The sequence below is a fragment of the Notolepis coatsorum genome, assembly GCF_963971535.1.
Source record: "Notolepis coatsorum genome assembly, chromosome: 3".
Classification (NCBI taxonomy): Eukaryota; Metazoa; Chordata; class Actinopteri; order Aulopiformes; family Paralepididae; genus Notolepis; species Notolepis coatsorum.
Genome location: NC_140167.1, coordinates 85,844,313 through 85,867,756, shown reverse-complemented (window position 1 = coordinate 85,867,756; position 23,444 = coordinate 85,844,313). Strand labels below are relative to the sequence as shown.

Sequence of the window (23,444 nt, the reverse complement as noted above, 5' to 3'; positions counted from 1 at the left end):
GTTGTTTATCGAGTTATTGGCAATCGATCGCTATGTAGTGTGACGAGCCAGAGTCCCGGGACATGTACCGAGTGCCCGGAAGTAATACGGCCGTCCAGCAAAACCTCTACTGCGCTTCCTGTTAAGCGATTGCGCCGATCGGCCACCAGATGGCGCTCCTGAACCGCCAGAGAGCTCAGTGGGTCCTCCTGGTGGATCTCAGGCCAGCGGAGGGGAAATATGAATCCGATTCCAGATTTTTGAAATATTGATATTAAAGACGCTGTAAAGCGTCCTCGGCAACTTGAGCATGGCCGGGAATGACGCTTTAACACGGCTCCTGGCAGCCAAAGTGTTAACACTTTCCGTGCCACGGGTCCGGTGCCCCGGAACCCCGTTGTGTGCCAACGCCCACTTCAATGATAGAGCTCTCATATTTGCGAATGCATAAACTATATCTTAAATTATGGCTATGTGTATAATACACTGTACATAGTACACTGCATAGTATTGTGTATTGTATATTATATGGTAACTCAGAACATTGTACATATGTCTATACCGAACACTGTGACCTCATTTTCTTCTTCTAAATTCATGCTATATTATGTTATTATGTTATTTGATACTATCTTGTCTAGCACAGTCTCTGGAGCGTAACAGTAAGAAGCATTTTGTATGAAAGTATTCTGTACTTCTGTATGACAACTATTAAAGAACTTGAACTTGAACTTGAACTTGAATATGGCTGTCGCTTATCAATGACTTGTTTGCAGTCAACATTGTCGAAACGGATTGTTTTTTAATCGGTTAATTTCCGTTTTATAGCATTTTGAAAAATGTCTGCCTATTTATGAATAGTTTTCAAATAAACGCTAGATTATCGATAGTATATGTGTACTTATGCACGCTATAGAAGCGGGCTGAAAAATCGATTATCCATTTCCTGATCAGCACACACACACACACACACACAGGGCCCACGTTGATATCTCTGTGAAAAAAGCTCTGATTATCCCAAGACTGGTAAAATAGATTCCTTACCTCAGATCAGATGTTCTCCAAAAAGATTATTCCAATTCCTGATCGCTATTCCAAATATCGATCACGTTTATTGATCCAACGCTGGGTGGTCGAAACACCGATTCCACGCTGTTCTGATGGTCCACATTGAATCTGATCGGCTCGAGTTACATGCCTGAGAAGTAAAATGCGGAAGCAGGATTTTCTTTTTCATGCGTTTCATTCAATCCAATCCAAAGGGGTGCAGTACCACACAGCGAGACGATAGGGGGCGGTATTTTCCCAATGGAGCTCAGTGAGAGTTCGAGTGGTAACGGGAGGCTAGATTGATGAAATATGAATGGAAATCGCTAATAAAAAAAAATAGATCTCTCGTCGGCTGGCACTCAACGGTTGGCATGAACTAACGAGAAATCGCGTCGTTGGCACTGAAAGTGTTAAGATGTTAGATCCTAATATGAAAAACGATGTAATTTAATGTTCTATGCCTTACCTTGACCTTGTCTATTTTGCTGCTATCTATCTATGTTATGCTTGTTTTATACTTATTTTATGTCTGCACTTTATGCATTGCTCTTGATCTGCCAAGTGTGTGCTCATTTTATGCCTGTACTTTTTGTACTGCTGTGAAGCACTTTGAGCTGCAATTCTTGTATGAAAGGTGATATACAAATAAAGTTATTATTATTATTATTATTATTATTATTATTATTATTATTATTATTATTATTATTATTATTATTATTATTATTATTATTATTATTATTATATTGTAATTATATTATAAGTGTGTTTCCATGACATGTCTATGTATCCAGGTGTCGACACAGAGGCACCAGTCGACTCCTCTGAACCTGGCAGTGAGCTGGCGCTGTGAGCCAAGCAGCACCGACCTGAGGATAGACTACAAGTACAACGGGGAGGCCATGGCGGCGCCCACGGCCCTAAACAACGTGCAGTTCCTCATCCCTGTAGACGGAGGCGTGTCCAAGCTGCAGGCCGTGCTGCCCCCCGCCGCATGGTACGCCCCAGGGATGAGTTCATCTTTTTGTTGAAACACAGTTCTATAAAAGTCTGGTTTAAAGGTGCTGTAGATATAGGATAAAGGCATGCTTCTAAAAATCTATTTCACACCGCCGCTCCAGGGCCAGGGGGTCTTAACCACGACACCATGTCTGGGAACCAGTGCCACCTTACTTCTATCTAGAGGTGACCTATGATTAGAACACATTGACTCTCAGGTGCTGATCTCTGACTGGTGCGATCACTACAGTATCAGGTGCTGATGTGATCTCTGACTGGTGCGATCACTACAGTATTGATCTCTGACTGGTGTGATCACTACAGTATCAGCTGCTGATCTCTGACTGGTGTGATCACTCTTGTCATGAACCATGCTCAGGGTACAGACAAAACAAGGGAGACCACACAAGTACTTGAGGATTTTAAAGAAAAGTAATTTAATTAAGGTATAAAACTATTTACAACAAAGGAATTAAAGAATGAGTGGATCAGTTATATTAGTGATGTAGTGAGTGCATGGATGAGTCAGTGTGTGTAAGTGATTAGATAAGAAAACAAACAAACAAAACAAAAGGTCGGACTCATGACCAGCTTGGAGGAGAGAGAGAGCCAAAATGGAGAAGCCAGTCCTTTTACACAGGTGTGACTCCTCCTCCTGTCTGATTGCCAGGCTGTGGATGACAGACAGGTTAGCAAACACACACACATGCATGTCCCTTCGCTTAACTAACCTGTAGGAGGGATGGGGTTGTCACACTACAGTATGTCTGATTAGAACACATTGACTCTCAGGTGCTGATGTCTGAAGTCAATGCACACGGCGGGCGATTTTTGCTAGGCGACCGATTTTTTAAGCCAGGCAACGGATAGAATGTTATCGCTTCCATTGTTATGAATGAGAGAACCCACACAGCAGCAGATTTTCGAGCAACGATCGCGCAGCAACTTCTGTCGCCTGGCAAAATATCACCTCAATCCTCATTTTTTTAAGGCAGAGAGGCGACACCGCAAGGACAATGAGGAAATAACATGACTTGTACTGGTGGCGTGTAGCCTTTTTACAACGCATCCGCGTTTCCGGCGCTCTGATTGGCCAGGTCATGTGACATGTGCGCCCAATAGCGTATTTGCCCATTTTCGCGTCGAACAGCCTGCAAACTACCTGCCGTTCTATCGCCATGCTCCAAGACAAACTCTAACCTTAACCAACTGCGAAAGAGTGCCTAAGCTTAACCGGCGAAAGAACTTGCCGTCACGCTCTAAGACAAACTCTAACCTTAACCAACTTCAAAGAGTGCCTAAGCTTAACCAGTGTAGAAACGTGCCGTCCCACGATTGGCGCTCATGTCACATGACCTGGCCAATCAGAGCGCAAAACGGGAACCCGGAAACGCGGATGCGTTGTAAAAAGGCTTCAAGCGTACTGGTGTATCATTTGTAATATAAATGAATTTATCAATACATTCATTGATCAATAACCTACGTATTCAATTCCTCAGGTGCTGATGTCCGACTGGTGTGATCACTACAGTAGAACACATTGAGTCCATGTCCAGATTTAGAGAAGATTTATTCATAAGTTGTCACAAACATCCTATCTTCACCTCTTTAACCAGTGAATACGGTTGCTGTCCAATTTCTCCAAGGCTATACGGGTGGTTAATTTGATGCACAACTTGGCCATCATATCAAATGTCCACTTAAACCAGAACTGAACAACAGGAGAAAATGACCAAGCGTGGCTTTTACACAAGACTAAAAGTAGAATGTTCTGGAAGGCTGCCTGTAGCACTGCCTGATAATATCCACAAGGGGGCGCTGATTTACAATGGAAGCCTTGGCCTTTGAGATGAAATGATGTGAATACATTTGTGGATAAAAGGTTCTGAGGTGGAAGGTCAGGAGTCAGTTTTGACTCGGCAGCTAAGTACTCTGGTCTGTGGACCTACGTCAAAACTCCCACTCGGAGAGGAACCCAATGAATCCAGGCAGAGACGCAGCTAAAGAGAGGGTTTTGTTGAATCAACAAATCAATCTTAACTATATTCACAGGACATACTTGACTCCTATAAGACTGAACAGAATGGGTCTTAAACAAGACTCCAAATGCTCCTTATGTACAAATGGGGACGAGGGGACATTTATGCACATGTACTGGGACTGCCCACCAGTTAAGATATTCTGGAAAGAAGTGACCCAGCAATTATCAGATCTCTTAACTCTGAATATACCTGTACACCCCTCTGTATTACTGCTGAATGATGTTTTTGAGTGTGCAGTACATCCACAGCTAAAGAGATTGGTTTTATCGGGTATCACAGTGACTAAAAAGCTGATAGCATCACGATGGTTTCAACCGGAAAAAATTTGCCGGAAGGTCTGGATTCTTACATATCTCGATGTGATTTATCAAGAAATATCTACAGCAAGAATTTTGGGTCTCAATTAATCCAAAATGACAATGTGGTTAGAAGTGGTGGAGAGAATAAAAGCTAGCATATAATGGTAGTGTCTGGTTAGGAGCGAGGGATAATGGATGGATTATCCAATGGGGGGTCCGGGAGGGGGGGGTACGAGCTAGAGCATATGTGTGTAGGGTATTAGATAGCAGGTATTAGGGGTATATCCTGTATAAGACATTTAACTAAATGGTGATTTCATTGGATGTGCACTGTTAACACTTTAACTGCCGAAAACGCCGGAACTCGTCATTCCCCGCCATGCTCAAGTTGCCGCGGACGCCGGAACTCGTCTTTGATATCAATATTTCAAAAATCTGTGATCGGAATCATATTTTCCATCCGGAGCCCTTGACACACAGTTCTGATCTCCTCTCAATCCTCTAGCGGTTCAAGAGCGCCATCTGGTGGCCGATCGGCAGATCGAAACCGGATGTCAACCTTTAACCCGGTAGGACTCACTCCATATGGGGTCCGGGCACTCGCTAATGCTAGAGAGACTCCGTCTTCACACAGTGAACATCGATCGGTGGAAATAACTCGAAAAAACAACATGATTTGGACGTATATACTATTATACAACCTGGAAATAGATCTGGTATTTCTACATCCCATAATAGAAAAAAATCTGTTCCACGCTCATCTGCCAGCGGCGCGAGGAAGCCACGGTAAGATTCAGCGTTATATTCTAACGTGTTCTTTACTAACTGCTCTGATGAACATATGACCCACTCTGGATGAATCATCTAACGCTGCCCACGGAATTATAAACGATCCCCCGCCCATCCGGTCATCATCAGATGATACGTAGAAACTTATAGAAGTACGTCCAATTGAAATTTTTGATCTCGCACAGATTCCTACCAAACTGTATTTCATCATCAATATAATGCATTTGGGGCTATAAATCACGTTCTGGAGAAAGCTGCAGAAAGAGATGAAAACATACTTATACTTTAGACCATATTTTAGTATGAATATGTGAATGAAAAAGTTTAACGTTGCTACACCATGAACAATACATATAGGACCTTGAATGGGCCCTAATAATGGCAATCTAGCAATAGAATTTAAAAAGTTATAGCCCTGCAAAGAAGGGGAACTTCTCCATGTTAAATAGAGCTGGCAACGGATGGTATATCATGAATTTAACCTTAGGCAATCAAAGTGTTAATTAATGCTTGTATATCTTATCGTGTGTTGTCATGTTTGTTTATATGTTTGTTTAAAAAAATTATAAAAAAATAAAATACAAAAAAAAGAGAGGGTTTTGTTGTTGATATTTGTCGTTTGACTCGACAGGAACGCGGAGCAGCAGAGGATCCTGTGGAAGATCCCCGATATCTCCCAGAAATCTGAAAATGGAGGTACGTGTTGTTGAAACATCCTGGAGGTTTGGTACTCAACTCATTCAGCGCCAGGGGTCGCTGTCTACCTTCTGGGTAGAACGCCACCGCTGTAAGTCAATGGGGAGACTGCAAAACTTGCGAGCACTTAAAATATATGAAATAGTATAGCTATGGATCTAATAACACTGTCGATTGTCAGTGAGTTGCTTCTGGTCAATGTGCAAAAAACAGATAGTTTTTTCATCCGTACATTTCCGTTATACACCGTTTTTGAATATGAGTATAGTTTGGGTGATTCTTAGTAATCCCAGGAAAAGACGCGATAATAGCCCTTTAGTGAAATCCAGTTATCACGTTGTCATTTTTCGCCTGATTATCGAATCTTCCTGAAATCAACGCTAGATTATTAGCCCTGGAGCGTTTTTTCGTCATTGGTGCAGAATGAGTTAGGATCCATAGGTGGCTGCTCCTTTTTTATTATATCATTTTAGATTTCTCATGATATCTCGAGAATAGTGGTTCTGGTAAGAGGCAGGACCTAAAACAATGACATCCAATCAAATGAACGACCAAGTCAAATGATTGGAATGAGTTAGCTGTCTATCAAACCCTCTAGTGACATGTGCGGTTGTTATGCACATAACAGTTACACATGTACATACTGTAAAGGCCTGCTGCTATCACACCTGTTAGCTACCTAGCGGGCGTGGCTTTAGAGGTATCCTGATGTGTTCTGATTGGGAAGGGCGTTGTCGGTTTAAAGAAAGAAAATATTTTTAAGTTCTGCCCAGAATCCACGGTCGCCATAGCTCCTTTTAAGAATTGGAGCTGATCTTGAATATGGGACAATATTGATGCGTTTAATAACTTGCGGTTATCCACTCCTTAACACATCCACCGCCGGAAACGCTTTAAAGCGGTATTGCCCGCCATGCTTTGACCGCCAGATCTCGCTGTACAGCGTTATTGAGATCAATATAAAAAATAATTCATATATACACCTCCGACGCTGCAGCTGGACCCTATAGGTGACGGCAACAACGGCTCAATACCGCCGCCTGGTGGATGGTTGGGCGAGTTACACTTGGAACAACAGGAAGTGGCCGATGTGCGTCGATTAAATTCATCCGGCCGTCAGACATTGTTGCATGACTCCCGACAGATACTATAGTACATATGGATCGCTTTATAAACTTAATAATCGATATGATTTTGGCGTTTATTGCGTCATACAAACCGGAAATGGACCTAGGCGATCGACGTCCTATACTTGGGATATTTCACCGCCAGTCTCTTTGACGCACGGTAAGAGGACACTAACGTTATTTTCAGCCCAATTGTTTATTCATTTCACTGCAAACCATCTGATCAATATATCACCCATACTACATATAGCCGCTACTGATGATCGGGGAATTATAAACGACCCCCCCCCCCCCCCTTTCCTCCACGCATGATGAAGCATAACGTATACGATCATATACAGTTGCATTTTTTTATATAACGTGTATAGGGAATAAACGGCAATCGATAATCTATATATGCGTTTAGGCCTATAACTCACGTTCTAGGAATTACTGCAGAAAACGATAAAAACATACTTATATTCTAGAAGGTATTTTTGTATGAATGAAAAAGTATAACGTTCCTACATCCTGAACGATAGATAATCGATGTTGAATGGGCCATAGTAATGTCAATTTAGCAATACAATTAAAAAAGTTATAGCCCTGCAAAAAAGGTAAACATCTCCATAGGCTTACAGTGGTGGCAGACTAGGTATATTGATGGGTATAACCAATGGCAGGGAATGTGTTAAGCAGCCCCACTGCGGGGGAACATTAAAGGGGCAACTACGCCCAATTTAAGAATTCAGACATGTTGTTATTATGATCGATGACGGTCCAAAAATATGAGTGAAAATGAACAGCTCTCTCCCTGATCCAAAGATTTTGACCGCTCTAAGTTCTGAAGCTGCTCCACAGACAATGACTTGGGAAAGATGTTAATCTAGATGACACTGATCCTGCAGGGCTGTGTATACGGAGAGACGCTCTGTTTCAGAACTGAGAACACTACTGTAGAATAAAGCTCATTTTGGTATGAAAACTCAAACAAACATTCTGTGGGTCTCCCACTCACTGTCTGTGGACCAGCTCCAGACATTATACCTGATGACCTCACAGGGTTGAGTCTTACTTCTCTGGTCTCTGGCTCTGGGAGAGAGTAGCTCATGTCCACACATAGTGATTGTTCCTAGGCTAGGGAAATAACATAATGGAAGTGAAAGTTAATATATACAGCAACCACATGGTTGATCTGGTTATAATCACTGCTAACAACTAAGTTTCCTCTTGAACCACCACATTACTAAGTGGTGATAGACAGTGCAGTGGTAGCTACAAGTCTGCCACCCGGTGTCTATCCCGGGTACTGCAGCGGCCAAAGGTTCTCATGTATTGTTGTGTAATAGAACCGAATGTGTAATTCAAAGCCATTGTTTCTCTAAATACCATTCCTTGTGCCCTCTGGGCCAATGGCTGAGGTGAACAGGGGTAGGGCTGGGGGTCAGAGGTGAACAGGGGTAGGGCTGGGGGTCAGAGGTGAACAGGGGTAGGGCTGGGGGTCAGAGGTGAACAGGGGTAGGGCTGGGGGTCAGAGGTGAACAGGGGTAGGGTTGGGGGTCAGAGGTGAACAGGGGTAGGGCTGGGGGTCAGAGGTGAACAGCGGTATGGCTGGGGGGGGTTGAAGGCAAGCACAGGGGATACACTTTGAATTTTCAGTTGTCTATCGTCTACACTCTATATCCACAGGCAGACAGTAGCTGAAGGTGGTGTGACAGTGCAGTAGTAGTAGTAGCACGTAGATAAGCCCGGGATATTATTATATATTGTAAAAAATATATCAAATATGAAGGTACCTTTGGATCCATGCAAAGGTAGGGATTCTTCCTATACCGTCATCAACGATAAACAAATTGTAAAATGTGTTAAATATATGTAATACTTGTTCCATGCAGCAGTATTATAAAGATGTATATACGCTTTTGAATCCAAAAACATCATGAGAATTGTATTACAAAAACAAACGTCACTTTAATCTGCACTGGAAAAAAACTAATACCGTTACACCATCAAAAATAAGAAAAATATTTTGACCGTCCTGCCCTACCTGTAAAATATACCGTGCCAACACACACACGTGGCCTCGTTCCATATTCTGTGCCAACAACAGGATGCCACCGTGTTCATCCCCCCTCCCCTCGCCCCTTCCCAACACCATCAAAAGGCTCTAGGTCTAATGTAACGAACCTGTCCCTCCTACTATTGGGTACATTTAATAAGTTGTATCAACAACAGGAACGCCCTCCTCTTCAGCCTCCTCTTCAGCCTCCTCTGACCCCCTGCTGTGAACATCAAAGCTCTCTACATCTCAGATGATATGGCGCCCAGGTGCAGCCTCTCACCGGGCACAGTGCAGCCTCTCACCGGGCACAGTGCCACCTCTCACCAGGCACAGTGCCACCTGTCAGAGGCCCAGAGGACCCTGCTGCTTCAGACTGGTGTCTTTGAAGGGACAACATTATGACCATTGGTTGATTTGGCTCAATTTGACTGAAGCTAATAATAATAATAATAATAATAATAATAATAATAATAATAATAAAAAAAATCTCTTCATCTCTTCATCTGGGTAGTTCCTCATCTCTTCATCTCTTCATCTCTTCATCTGGTAGTTCCTCATCTCTTCATCTGGTAGTTCCTCATCTCTTCATCTCTTCATCTGGTAGTTCCTCATCTCTTCATCTGGGTAGTTCCTCTTCTCTTCATCTGGTAGTTCCTCATCTCTTCATCTCTTCATCTGGTAGTTCTTCATCTCTTCATCTCTTCATCTGGGTAGTTCCTCTTCTCTTCATCTGGTAGTTCCTCATCTCTTCATCTCTTCATCTGGTAGTTCCTCATCTCTTCATCTCTTCATCTGGGTAGTTCCTCATCTCTTCATCTGGTAGTTCCTCATCTCTTCATCTGGGTAGTTGAAGACACTGAATGTGTCCTTGGGAAGCAAAGTGGAAGCCAACCTGGTAGGATCTCCCTGCCCTGAGACATCAGGTCTGAGACTTTACTCACCGATGGCAAATCAAGGGTTTGTTAACATATAATTCCTCATCAGTTTGTGTCCTAAAGTAAAGTGTCAGGACGTGTTCTAACCCGGTTCTGTCCTCTAGGCGTGGGCTCACTGCTGGCCCGGTTCCAGCTGATGGAAGGCCCCAGCAAGCCGTCTCCGCTGGCGGTCCAGTTCACCAGCGAAGGGAGCACTCTGTCGGGTTGCGACATCGAGCTGGCCGGGCCCGGGTACCGCTTCTCTCTCATCAAGAAGAGGTTCGCCGCAGGTCAGTTCTCCAGGGGCTGCCTCCTCGTAGGCCGCTCATCTGTTGTCAACTCTGTTAGTCGATTAGTAGCTTTTATGTCCTTCTGTATGAGTGCATGTTTCACGTTTGTCGATTCAATCAACTAATCAATTAGTGGGAAAAGTCCTTTGACTATCGGTTGACTAAGCCTTTCTTATTGAATCCCAAGCGGTTTCCCCAGAAGTGTTGGAGCACAGAATGCTGATGTTTCAAGGAGGATAATTTGGTAGTAAAATGGTAGTAGCTACTTTTAAGATAATACGATAAGATATTGCTTTATTGATCCCCTTCAGGAACTCTTCTTTACACTCATCTTCAAATATGCAGATTTCTTTCTTTTAAAGGGAACACATTATTGGAAATGAGTCAGACAAGAAGATAGATACCAATTTCCTCTCTGTGCGTTCAGTAGAAAGCTATCCGGCGGATACGGACCACTAGCCTAGCTTAGTCGAGAGTCATTCGTGAGAGTAATTTGTGCTAAGCTAGGAGAGGAAACTGGTATCCATCTTCTTGTCTGACTCTGGAGAAGACAGTAAGCACATTTCCCATAATGTTGGCGTGTTCCTTTCAAGTAGGTTGATAATACAAATGGTCATTTGAAATGTTCTAGCTTCAATGGAAATTAGATTTAATACTGCAGTCACATAATCCCTGTGATATTTTTTGGTTTTGTTATTCTGTTATAAATTGATGATGTTATAAGTTATATAACAGAGTCATATTGTGTACCCCATAAGGGCCAGAGATATAATTCAATTTAATAATGTATAACTTTGGGAATGGCAAGAATAATAAAAAAAATGTATTATTTGTGTGTGTAATGTATAGGAATTGATAGTGTATGCATTGTGTAAGCACTGAAAGAAATGTCACTGACCACATTCACACAGCGGCCATTTAGCTCTTCCAGGGTGGAAAGGAATCCCATCCTGAGCATGACACAAGGGCAAAATGGCCACTGTGTGAATACGGTTAATTAAAGCCCTTCCAGGTGTAAATCTTTTGAACGTTTTCACAGAATTCCAGGGCCCTCATTTATCAATGGTGCGTACACACAGATATGTGCGTAACCCGTGCGTACGATCATTTCTAAGCAAAGTGTGTGACTTATCAATTTGAACGTGTGCTTGACTTTGTGCGTATATTTACGCACAGCTCCGACCGTGCGTACCTGGCGCCCAGCTTCCGTGCATTAGTTTCAACACTGGCGTGTTCTGTAGTATGACCCGTAATTCATTATAGTTCATTGTAAAATAGCGACAGTAGTGTAATTATTGTCAAACCCTATAAATATAGCATTTGGAATAAGTCTTTCTTTCCGAATGAATGCAGCATGGTTTATATATAGGGTTATCGGAATAAATGGGGTGCACTGACTGCGCTCGCGGGGAACTGTTTTCAGAGATAGCAGATAGGAATGAATGAGGGGCAGTCTAATTGCCGAGAGAACATAAAAAATATGAACTAGAGGCCGCTATACCCGAGACACCTTCTTCATTTGTACAGCAATTTAAGACCGAAATTGGAGCGTGGGGTGTTTCATTACCATATATGGGTAATTACGGGCAGTTCTATATACAAATACGTAAAACCGTGCACGAGCGTGGAGCGTAGATCAAGTGATATTTATCAACACAGAGTACTTGCAGGTGTGCGTGGGACACGTCTACGCACGTGTGATAAATCCCGATTTTTCTGTACGTACACTAGTGATGTGACGAGTCATCGATTTGCATCGGTGCGCCGGCATACACGTTCACGATGCGAGTGCACCGGTGGAATATGTCCGCATCGGCAAAATTTCTGGCTGAACTCGCGATGCATCTTGTTGTAGCGCCTTTGCATCGGTCAAAAACCGATGCATTCATATCATTTCCTCTCATCCACTTCTGTCAGCAGTGCACTGTGACTGCACACACACAGCAGATACTATTGCTTCGCTACTACAGAAGGCGAGAGCCGCGTCACAGTTATCAACAAACAGTGGAAGTCGAGGAGACATGAATAGAATTGATCAACATGGCTAACGCTAGTTAGCCGTTCAGCTAACGCTAAACTAGTGTCTAACTAACTAACGTGACTCTGCAACACCAGTTCCATTAGTGAGGAGGGGGGGGGGTGTATATTGAAGACGCTTGACAACAGGGGTTCAAAGATAACTTCACATTTATTGGCAATTCGTTTCTTAATTATATCGCTTCATGCATCGGGCATCCAGGCAGGCTCCGTGTGTTGTTGACGTGTGGACAAGGACATCCTAGTCTAGTGTGTGTGACATCATCAACTGTCGACGGCAACTCAGACGGGGAGGGGCTCTCTCTCTCTCTCTCTCTCTCTCTCTCTCTCTCTCTCTCTCTCTCTCTCTCTCTCTCTCTCTCTCTCTCTCTCTCTCTCTGTTCAATGATTTAAAGTGGCCAAACGTTACAATATAAATAACGTTTATATAAATAAATCATTAAGTCTGCTATAAGCCATTATCCCTTTGTGTATGATTATTATTGTCTCACAGTAGTGTGTATATACATTGTGTGTGTGTTTTTAGCTAAAGTGGATAGAAAAGACAGTTTATGCAAAAGTCTTCTTAGGCACCCAAGAGTTTTTATATAAATTGTCTTACAGTAGATTCTTTTATTTTTAATAATAATAATATAAGCTGCATAAGGAATACAACCAAATCCTCTGTCATACCATAAAATTTTATCATTATTTTGCATCGTGTTGAATCGCATCGTATCGCCCCGAATCGCATTATGTTGAATCAAATCGTATCGAATCGTATCGTATCTCAACAGGGGTGAATCGTATCGCATCGCATCGCCCGGTGCTTTAAATGTATCGTTAATGTATCGTATCGTTGGCACCGTATCGAGATGCGCATCGCATCGGCCTCAGTGAGGAGATGCACATCCCTAACGTACACACATTCTAAATTCTGTGCTTAAGAACGAAAATAGAACACTTTCTAAGAATTGTTGATAAATGAGGGCCCAGAACTCTACAGTTCCTTCAAGTGCTGTCATCATTACAATCTTCCTAAAAATTCTAATCTCACATGCGAGACAGTACTCCTGTGCGTGTTTAACCCCCGACCGTGTGCTTTATGATTCTTTCAGGAAAATACTTGGCAGACAACTAACCCACACTACTGAGAGCAGCACTACTGAACGAAACAAAAAAAACACTGAAGACGACCTCAATGAAACGAGACTCACACCTAGGACGGACGGACGGACGGAGGAATGGAGGACAGACCAACGCAACGGACGGACTGACGAGACACTCAATTAACCCTTTAGGAGCCTGCGAGACGGGGCCCACGCAGACCACTGTACCCAGCAGTATTGTATAACTTGCATAATAGCGTCGTGGCACCGTTTTAGGTCATTATGGTATTTGTATAACGTGTTCATTTCAGATGGTCTGTATCGCTGCAGTCAGTTCAGACACCTGGGTCTCTTCCTCTGAGGTGCCTCCCCTCACCCTCCACGCATGGTGCTGCTCGGGCCTTTCACTGCAGCTGCCTACCAGAGCCATACATAGAGAGAGTTTGGCTAAGTATGGATGCCACGTTGCTGGCCTCTTCCGTAAACCTGAGAATTGTTGTCGCCCGGGGGCTGCGATGCCGCACCCCCTTCTCTGTATATCTTAAGATGTGTTGGCTGCAAATGTGTTAACGGTCACCTCCGTAACGTTGCCATGACGTAACATTCAAAACTGCAAGGCGGCCAAAATCTGTACCAGGTGTTCCATTCGGGTACGTCACTGGTACCGGCTGGTCCATTCTGGTACGTCACTGGTACCGGCTGGAAATCCCACATCGGTGCATCCCTATCGGACGCCCTGTTCCCAGTCACCTCATTGGGTGTTGGTGGTTAATGTGAACTTTCCTCGAGTCGATGGCTCCGTACCTGATGATCCAACCACAACTACACACCATCATCAACCCTGGACGCTGGCAGACCTTTTCAGCGGCACGAGGACAAGACCCCAAAAAAGGCCACTTCCTTAAAGGGGCACTTCACCAAATGCTGATATATTTTGCACATAATCTCACACACATCCAAAAACACTCAACAGTTTTGCACACATCCGTTTAGTTTGACAGTTAGTAAATGAGGCCACCGTGAATATGGCCACCGGTGATGTCATCTGGGACATTGCATCCTTGTGTTGTGTTAATGACACTCCATTAAATGATTTAGAGGAAAAAATAGCAATACCTTGTCTTATAGGGAACTGCTACCGTATCATTTCATTGAGCTGTAATTAACACAACACAAGGATTCAGTGTCCCCGATGCCATATTCAAACTAATTTACTCTCAATAACTTGTCAAACTAAATGAATGTGTGCAAAACAGTTTTAGAGTTTTTGGATGCATCATCCAGTGTTGTCTTTTTGCTGAAGTGTCCCTTTAAACATAATAGGAGTTCCGTACTGCATAGGGGTCACAGCCTGTGGGAGAGGTGGCCGGGGTTTTGGTTAAAGTGTCTTTTCTACGGTAGAAGCCAGCGATGTCCTATCTTAATTTTCCAATAAGAACAAGGCGCTCTGGGACCTAAGACGGAAAAAAGGCCTCATGCACGCTACTGACGCTGTGCACATACATGACACACGCTGTCACGCAGCGGGGTGACGAGGGAAGACCAGACCGCATGTTGCTACGGGTCCCGGCCCGCCGCAGCCCCTGGGAGTCAGTCGTGTCGTCCAATGCAGTTACGACACACCGTTTGTCACCTTGTCACAGTCGGTACGGAAGGCGGCAGTTCTTGCGGGTGCAGGGTGGCAGTTCTTGTGGGTGCAGGGTGGCAGTTCTTGTGGGTGCAGGGTGGCAGTTCCTGTGGGTGCAGGGTGACAGTTCTTGTGGGTGCAGGGTGGCAGTTCTTGTGGGTGCATGCCTGTGATCGGACTGTTACACACCCTTTAGGATTGTGGGTGTGTGTGTTTTTTTGTTTGTTTTTTTGAATGCATCCGGTTTTTGTGAGTTTATGCTACAGAGATTTTCATACATCACCCACTGGTACGGGTACTACAGGGTCAAACGACTAAAGGTTAGTTTACCATGATCAACTTCCTCTGTTTATTATGAATGCACTGATGAGGCTGAACCCTCTTGTTTTATTTTCTCTGAAGTCTGGCGTTTTCTTTTGTTTGTTTTTTTTGCTGTTAGGCAGCTGCAATGATAAATCACTTCCTGGTATATATATATATGAAAGGTGTTTTCCCTGAAAAATAACTGTACAAAGTGTCATTTTAAATCAATAATATATATCTTAAAGGGCGTTTGGTGTTTTCCTTGTATCGCGCTGTTCCCCCAGTGGTAGACTTCAGAGTACATGACAGCATTCTATTTTTATTTATTGATGACAATGATTTGTTGTATAAAGTTATGTGATTCTGTATATGAATAGAATTTGAATGGTATCACAATTTAGAAAAGCCCTTAAAAGGTATGAATATCTGAATACCTTTTTTGTTTTGTTATTATATGTGTAGTCGGGTAAATCTGTGTACAGTACAAGGTATCCTTTTTTGAATTTATTTCAAATATAATTTTTTAACTCACGTGCAACAGAAGATTTGAGCTATATATGGGCGAGGGTGGGGTAAAGAACACTAATGAATATCTACCTGGTTTGTGCGTCATGCTTTCTGAAAAGCTGTGTCATGTAAAGCTATTTACACCAGGGGCGAGGTCTGTACGAGACGACGACAACAACACAATCACGTTTCCTTGACGACTGCGTGGAAGCCTGGCGGGGACCGGTTCTGGGACTAGAGTTTTTTTTTTTTTTTTACTGGGACCAGTCCAAGTGTTTTTATTTAAAAGCTAATACACATCAAAGTAGTGGGACAGAAAGGCGACACGGCACACGTGAACTGAAAAGGCTTTTCTGTAGCGCTGGTCCCAAGCCGGTCCCGTTCACTCGCTAACCTCCGCACTTGACTTAAAGCGATTCCTTGACATTTAGAATTAGAATTTGTCATTTTCCTTCAGCTGTCATTATTATATATATATATATATAAAAAAAAAAACATGTTAGCATTTCTTATTGAAATCAATGGGTACCACTGCTAATGATCTAGCTTGTGGCTATTAGTCCCCATTGGTTTGAATAAGGAACGCTAACAGCTAACATGTTTCCGGTTGGCTGAAGGAATCTCACATTGTGACGAGTGCCTGGCAAAGAAAAAGAGGGCAGTGTCAAGCGATCCCTTTATCTTGTGTCTGAACCTCGACTGTGGTGTTGTCGCTCACTCCTGGCCGCTCAAGTCTAGGGATGCACCAATACCACACTGCCGTCGGCCAAACGCTAGACTTTCACCCGTCAGCCGATGCCAAGTACCGATTCCAACATAGCCCGTTTTGTTTTGGGGTCATTGGACGGAAATGATTGACATTTTATACATTTTTCTCCATTACTTAGATCTACATGGACATACGTCTATGTGTAGAGAAAGGCAGCAAATCACGTTGCTTTGCTTTAATCGTTCTGTCATGTTACACATGGCTCCTGGTGCTGAGTTTTACTATTGGTGTGGGGGGGGGGGGGGGGGGGGGGGTCTTCCAACAACCCGTTCCATTCTGGTACCTTACTGGTGCCGGCTGGTCCATTCTGGTACCTCACTGGTATCGGCTGGTCCATTCTGGTACCTCACTGGTACCGGCTGGAAATCCCACACTTGGTATCGGTGCATCCCTATCGGACGCCCTGTTCCCAGTCACCTCATTGTGTGTTGGTGGTTAATGTGAACTTTCCCCGAGTGTGTTTGTATTTTTTATTTGTGCATCAACAGTCAGCATCATGGCCACTCCTCCTGGCCAAGCAGCCGGCCAGCGAGCGCTGCAGTCCATGGCTTTATGTTGCATAAAACAGTTAGCGGTCTCTGTGAGATGACATGACAAGTGTGACGTTCTCTGGGCGGGAAGGTTCAAGACGACCAAAATGCTTTTTTTTTGTATTTTATTCTTGTGTGTGTGTGTGTACCCCCCCCCCCCCCCAACCCCAGTCAGTCCTCTGCAAGAAAATGAAATAAGCTGAATATTTTTTTAAACTGACGAAAAGAAAGCGAGAGAGAAAGAGAAAAAACTAAACATAAAAAGAATCTTAACCTTGTCTTGTGTGAAGACCACCGTGGTGAAGCTTCCTGATTCTCTACGTGAAGAACAAAGCGTACATGTGTGTGTGTGAAGTGTAGCCTCTTAATGTCTGTTAATGTAGGCATAGTCAGTATGTTGACATGGTATTTTGTTAAATGGCACCGTTCACAATGTCTCCCCCGCCCTGTTCTTATGACCTCCGGCGCGGCGTTCAGTCACATGGCGGTGAAGCGTTTCCCTCCAAAATGAATGAAATCCTTTGATCTTCACGCCAAGTTAAACTAAAAGGCCCCGCTTGAAACCAATACCGAAGAGACTATTTGAAACGGCGTTCCATCTCATTGAGGATCTAGGCGCTTGAGGCACCGCGCCTCTGGCCGTCGAGAAGGATGCAGTAGAGAACTCCACGGAAAGCTAAAATACTGATAAATAATTTTAGTTGGGACAGCAGTTTAGTCGTTGGTTAAATCTTAACACGGGGTCGGGCGAGGCTGGTAGAATGATGATTTCTCTAAATTTTTCCTACAATCTTTCGTTAACTTCCTACAGTACCGCCTTCATCCTGCCTTGTGCACAAACCCCCGGAGAGTAAGTGATCATCAGTGATCTAGATTCTTACTGCTTAGTTAGTCATAGAACCGTGCGAAGTTGTTAAGATACACCGGACTGATAAACACTTCTATATTAACCTAATGATTACAGACCCTGTGGCACGTGACCAGGGTGACCCAAGGGGGGCACCTGACACGTCACAATCCGAGGCGTGGGGGTGAACGGTGCCGTCTAACGCTTTCTTTAGACACGTCAGTCGTTTCAACTAGACGATTGGCTGAATCAGCGGTTAGGCTGCGGGCTCATGTGTTGGACGTAAAGACGCTGCCTCCGAGGTCGTCGTCGTCGTCCCTCCCCTCCCCCCACCGGGGGCCGCTGGTGAAACATGTCATTACGTCTCTCGTCTCCGGGTTGTAGAAGTCCTCTGTCCTGCATCTGTCCTTACTGCGATAGTCTTCCTTGAACGCTGTACGACTCGATAGGTCATGCCGTACGACTCGATAGGTCATGCTGTACGACTCGATAGGTCATGCTGTACGACTCGATAGGATATACCGTACGACTCGATAGGTCATGCTGTACGACTCGTTAGGTCATACCGTACGACTCGTTAGGTCATACCGTACGACTCGATAGGTCATGCCGTACGACTCGATAGGTCATACTGTACGACTCGATAGGTCATGCCGTACGATTCGATAGGTCATGCCGTACGACTCCATAGGTCATACCGTACGACTCGATAGGTCATACCATACGACTCCATAGGTCATACCGTACGACTTGATAGGTTATACCGTACGACTCGATAGGTCATACCGTACGACTCGATAGGTCATACCGTACGACTCGATATGACTTGATAGGTCATACCGTACGACTCGATAGGTCATACCTTACGACTCGATAGGTCATACCGTACACCTCGATAGGTTATACCGTACGACTCGATAGGTCATACCGTACGACTCGATAGGTCATGCCGTACGACTCGATAGGTCATACCTTACGACTCGATAGGTCATACCGTACGACTTGATAGATCATACCATATGACTCGCTAGATCATACCGTACACCTCGATAGGTTATACCGTACGACTCGTTAGGTCATACCGTACGACTCGATAGGTCATACCGTACGACTCGATAGGTCATATCGTACGACTCGTTAGGTCATACCGTACGACTCGATAGGTCATACCGTATGACTCGATAGGTCATACCGTACGACTCGTTAGGTCATACCGTACGACTCGATAGGTCATACTGTATGACTCGATAGGTCATACCGTACGCCTCGATAGGTTATACCTTACAATTCGATAGGTCATGCCGTACGACTCGATAGGTTATACCATACGATTCGATACGTTATGCCGTACGACTCGATAGGTTATACTGTACGACTCGATAGGTATACCGTACGACGCCATAGGTATAAAGTACAATTATACAGCGACGCAAAACCGGTCGCGCTTACTATACATTTTTACTTTTCCAACCGATTCCTCTCAGGGGCAGAAGTAATTTGTGCGGTTGTTGTTGGTGATTAAGTGAGTTGTGAAGAGCAGGACTCGCGGTGCCGTGGTGACATGTCTCAGCGGTGAGCCTCTTCTAACTGTCAGGAGCAGGGAGTGTGTTTGTGTGTGTCGCTGTAAGCCGGAATGTTCTGTACCATTAACTCTCAACCACACGTGCAACGCTGTTTGTACAGTTCCATAACAACGCTAAGATGAACTGAGAAAACCTAGTTTGCTTCTTTCCAAAACCAATAAAAATTATAACTGGACGCAGGTGTGAAGCTTTCTCATTACATTTTTATTCAAATTCATTGTACGATTTTAGCTTGTGTTTGTAGCTCATCAGCAGTTAGGCCGGTTCGATTCCCCGGACCGGCAGGAAATATATGGGTGGGGTAGTGAATGAATAATGCTCTCCCCTTCCTCAATACCAACCGCTGAAGTCCCCTTGAGCAAGGCAACAGTGTCAGACTGTGGTTGTACTGGGCAGCTCCTAGTGGTCAACAGTATCAGGCTAAGGTTTCTTCTGGTTGCGAATGTATTTAGCTGTGTGTGTGTGTGTGTGTGTGTGTGTGTGTGTGTGTGTGTGTGTGTGTGTGTGTGCGTGCGTGTGCATGCACATGTCTTACTTGGAAAAAAATTATTCACACCTCAGACTATTTTGCAAGAACATTTATTCAACAAAATTATCAAAAATGATTCAGTAAATTTCAAATCTCACGGTAAGATGTTTATGGGCTTCACATGCAACGCTATTTATTTATTGATTGATTCTCATTGTTCTCAAGATCTCAAAGAGGTAATAGTCGACATCCATTGGCACAATACGTTAAAGTTAAAACACAAAACTAATATTAAAAGCAATACAATAAAAAGAAAAACATAAGAGCTGTGTGTTGTGATTATTATACATCTGTTATGTGGCAGCGTTCATATTTTTGGTGATTTGGCTTCTGATAGCTTGCATTCAGCATCATGACAGTTGTTTATTCAGAGGACTTTGGTTGCTTGAGGGGAGAGAGGAGAGGAGGGAAGCGAGAGGAGAGGAGAGGGGGAGGAGGGGAGGGGAGGGAGAGAAAAAAAAAGGGGGGATGAAGAGAGAGAGAGAGACTGGACCTCAGCACAGGAAGTTGAGGTCACTCTTCCTGCAGCCGACCTGACAGCAGAAGGTCGTCACCATGTTGTCCATGTCTCGTCTGGTGACCTCCGACCCCATGCTGCTGCTGCTGCTGCCCAGGCTTTCTGAGCTGCTCTGATCCATCGCTATAAAACCTGCAAGATAGGAATGAATGAGGGGCAGTCTAATTGCCGAGAGAACATACAAAATATGAAAAAAATATGAACTAGAGACCGCTATACCCGAGACACCTTCTTCATTTGTACAGCAATTTAAGACCGAAATTGGAGCGTGGGGTGTTTCATTACCATATATGGGTAATTACGGGCGGTTCTATATACAAATACGTAAAACCGTGCACGAGCGTGGAGCGTAGATCAAGTGATATTTATCAACACATAGTACTTGCAGGTGTGCGTGGGACACGTCTACGCACGTGTGATAAATCGCGATTCTTCTGTACGTACACTAGTGATGTGATGAGTCATCGATTTGCATCGGTGCGCCGGCATACACTTTCACGATGCGAGTGCACCGGTGGAATATGTCCGCATCGGCAAAATTTCAGGCTGAACTCGCGATGCATCTTGTTGTAGCGCCTTTGCATCGGTCAAAAACCGATGCATTCATATAATTTCCTCTCATCCACTTCTGTCAGCAGTGCACTGTGACTGCACACACACAGCAGATACTATTGCTTCGCTACTACAGAAGGCGAGAGCCGCGTCACAGTTATCAACAAACAGTGGAAGTCGAGGAGACATGAATAGAATTGATCAACATGGCTAACGCTAGTTAGCCGTTCAGCTAACGCTAAACTAGTGTCTAACTAACTAACGTGACTCTGCAACACCAGTTCCATTAGTGAGGAGGGGGGGGGGTGTATATTGAAGACGCTTGACAACAGGGGTTCAAAGATAACTTCACATTTATTGGCAATTCGTTTCTTAATTATATCGCTTCATGCATCGGGCATCCAGGCAGGCTCTGTGTGTTGTTGACGTGTGGACAAGGACATCCTAGTCTAGTGTGTGTGACATCATCAACTGTCGACGGCAACTCAGACGGGGAGGGGCTCTCTCTCTCTCTCTCTCTCTCTCTCTCTCTCTCTCTCTCTCTCTCTCTCTCTCTCTCTCTCTCTCTGTTCAATGATTTAAAGTGGCCAAACGTTACAATATAAATAACGTTTATATAAATAAATCATTAAGTCTGCTATAAGCCATTATCCCTTTGTGTATGATTATTATTGTCTCACAGTAGTGTGTATATACATTGTGTGTGTGTTGGATAGAAAAGACAGTTTATGCAAAAGTCTTCTTAGGCATTGTAAAGTGTCACAGAACAAGTGACACTCTTGGACAATGACATCCTGAGTCGTTCCTATGTGACCAGTATAATCTTTAAACTGAACTCTGGAGGATAGCTTTATGCTGGCTCTACTTATAAAAAATGGAAATGAGCCTTTAATATCTGCAGGGTGTCTGTGAAACGGGAGGCAACCTGGGGAATGTGGGCCTCAGCAAAGAAAGAGACATAGTGTGAGAGAGAGACACACACACACGCACACACACACAGAGATATGACGGAGTGACACTAGTTAATAATGACATCCTGTTCTCTCTGTCAATTGTGGGATGTAAAAGGTTTAAGCATATGTTTATGGTATATATCTGTTTTAGATCTAGGCATATGTTACTGTATGTGTCTATATGTGAAGATCCGTGGCAGAGGAGACAGCTCTCTATGACGGGTGCACACTTGTATAACTTGTATACACTTGTATCTTATATAAGCTGTATATTCTTCATACACCTTTTAAAACTATAACTACAGTTAAAAGTTAATGTTATGTTACAGAATGCAGTCTCTGTTAGAGTAAGTCAGAAATGAAAGGGGCCCCTTAAGAATGTGACCTTGAGAGACAGCTCCGAGCGAGACGAGCACAGAGATGAGAGCAGAAGAGAGAACTGGCCTTAAACTACAAAATACATATATGATGTGTGATCAATCAGTGTTTAAAGTATATGAGTACTGTATTGTACATGTATATGTATGTATATCTGTATATATCTGTATATGTATGTGTTAGGCTATGTACTGTATATTACGGCAGTCTGCCTCGTCTTCTTCTCTTACTGTCAGAACGAGAGAGGCCCATGTACGTGCAGAGTTAACCCTTGCAGTGAGGAAGCAGAGCAGACAGGCATACATGTTTAAATGACGTAATGGGGTTTTTCCCAGAAGAAAGTAATCTGTTACTTCTCCAACAAAGAGGCATTCATGTTCTGAGGTAAATGGGGTTTTCCCAGTAGAGGTAATGACAAAAATGGGAGGAGAGCCAGTCCCCACGAGCCGTGCATTGACTGGCTGGTGAAATGACATCACGGTGACAGCGCTGTATTTGGACCAATAAGCAGAAGAGATCTGGGGGCTTTATAAGGGCCAACTGGCGAGAGAAAGGCAGAGATTTTTACACTGAGCTGGAGAGATAGGAAGAGGCACAAGCCGTGCCAGATCAGACTTTTTAGAGAAATGGAGATCCTGCTGCCAGACACGGGGCACGAACCATGCAGAGATGAGATGTTCTGTTTTCTGCTTATTTTAAACTGAATGGAGATCCTGCTGCCAGACACGGGGCACAAGCCGTGCAGAGATGAGATGTTTTGTTCTGTGCATATTTTAACTGAAATGGACACTTTTCCACTTCAGTATCTTCTTGTAACTAGCTTTTTCTAATTAAAATTACCTCTTTATACATATGATTTGTATCCTTTCTTCGGACCAGACGACCGGGTAAGCATGAAATGTGTTTTGCATTGTAACTTCACCCCATGCAATTTTTGATTAATGATAAAAACTTTAGAAGTGTGGCATTATCAAATAAAGTAAAAGGAGACATATGATTAT

The 23,444-nt window shown here is 43.7% G+C and overlaps 1 protein-coding gene across 1 annotated transcript in view; it reads left to right on the top strand.

Annotated features, from left to right (window-relative positions):
* sgip1a (SH3GL interacting endocytic adaptor 1a) overlaps positions 1–16,801 on the top strand; it is a gene marked incomplete at its 5' end in the record, with an annotated part of 43,256 nt that extends 26,455 nt beyond the window's left edge. Inside the window, 4 exons of the mRNA XM_084311281.1 lie at positions 1,821–2,023; positions 5,787–5,851; positions 10,059–10,223; positions 13,358–16,801. Of these exons, the coding sequence (XP_084167407.1) occupies positions 1,821–2,023; positions 5,787–5,851; positions 10,059–10,223; positions 13,358–13,380 (456 nt within the window). The 3' untranslated portion in view covers positions 13,381–16,801. The remainder of the gene's footprint in view (positions 1–1,820; positions 2,024–5,786; positions 5,852–10,058; positions 10,224–13,357) is intronic.
* Between the last annotated feature and the right edge of the window lie 6,643 nt (positions 16,802–23,444).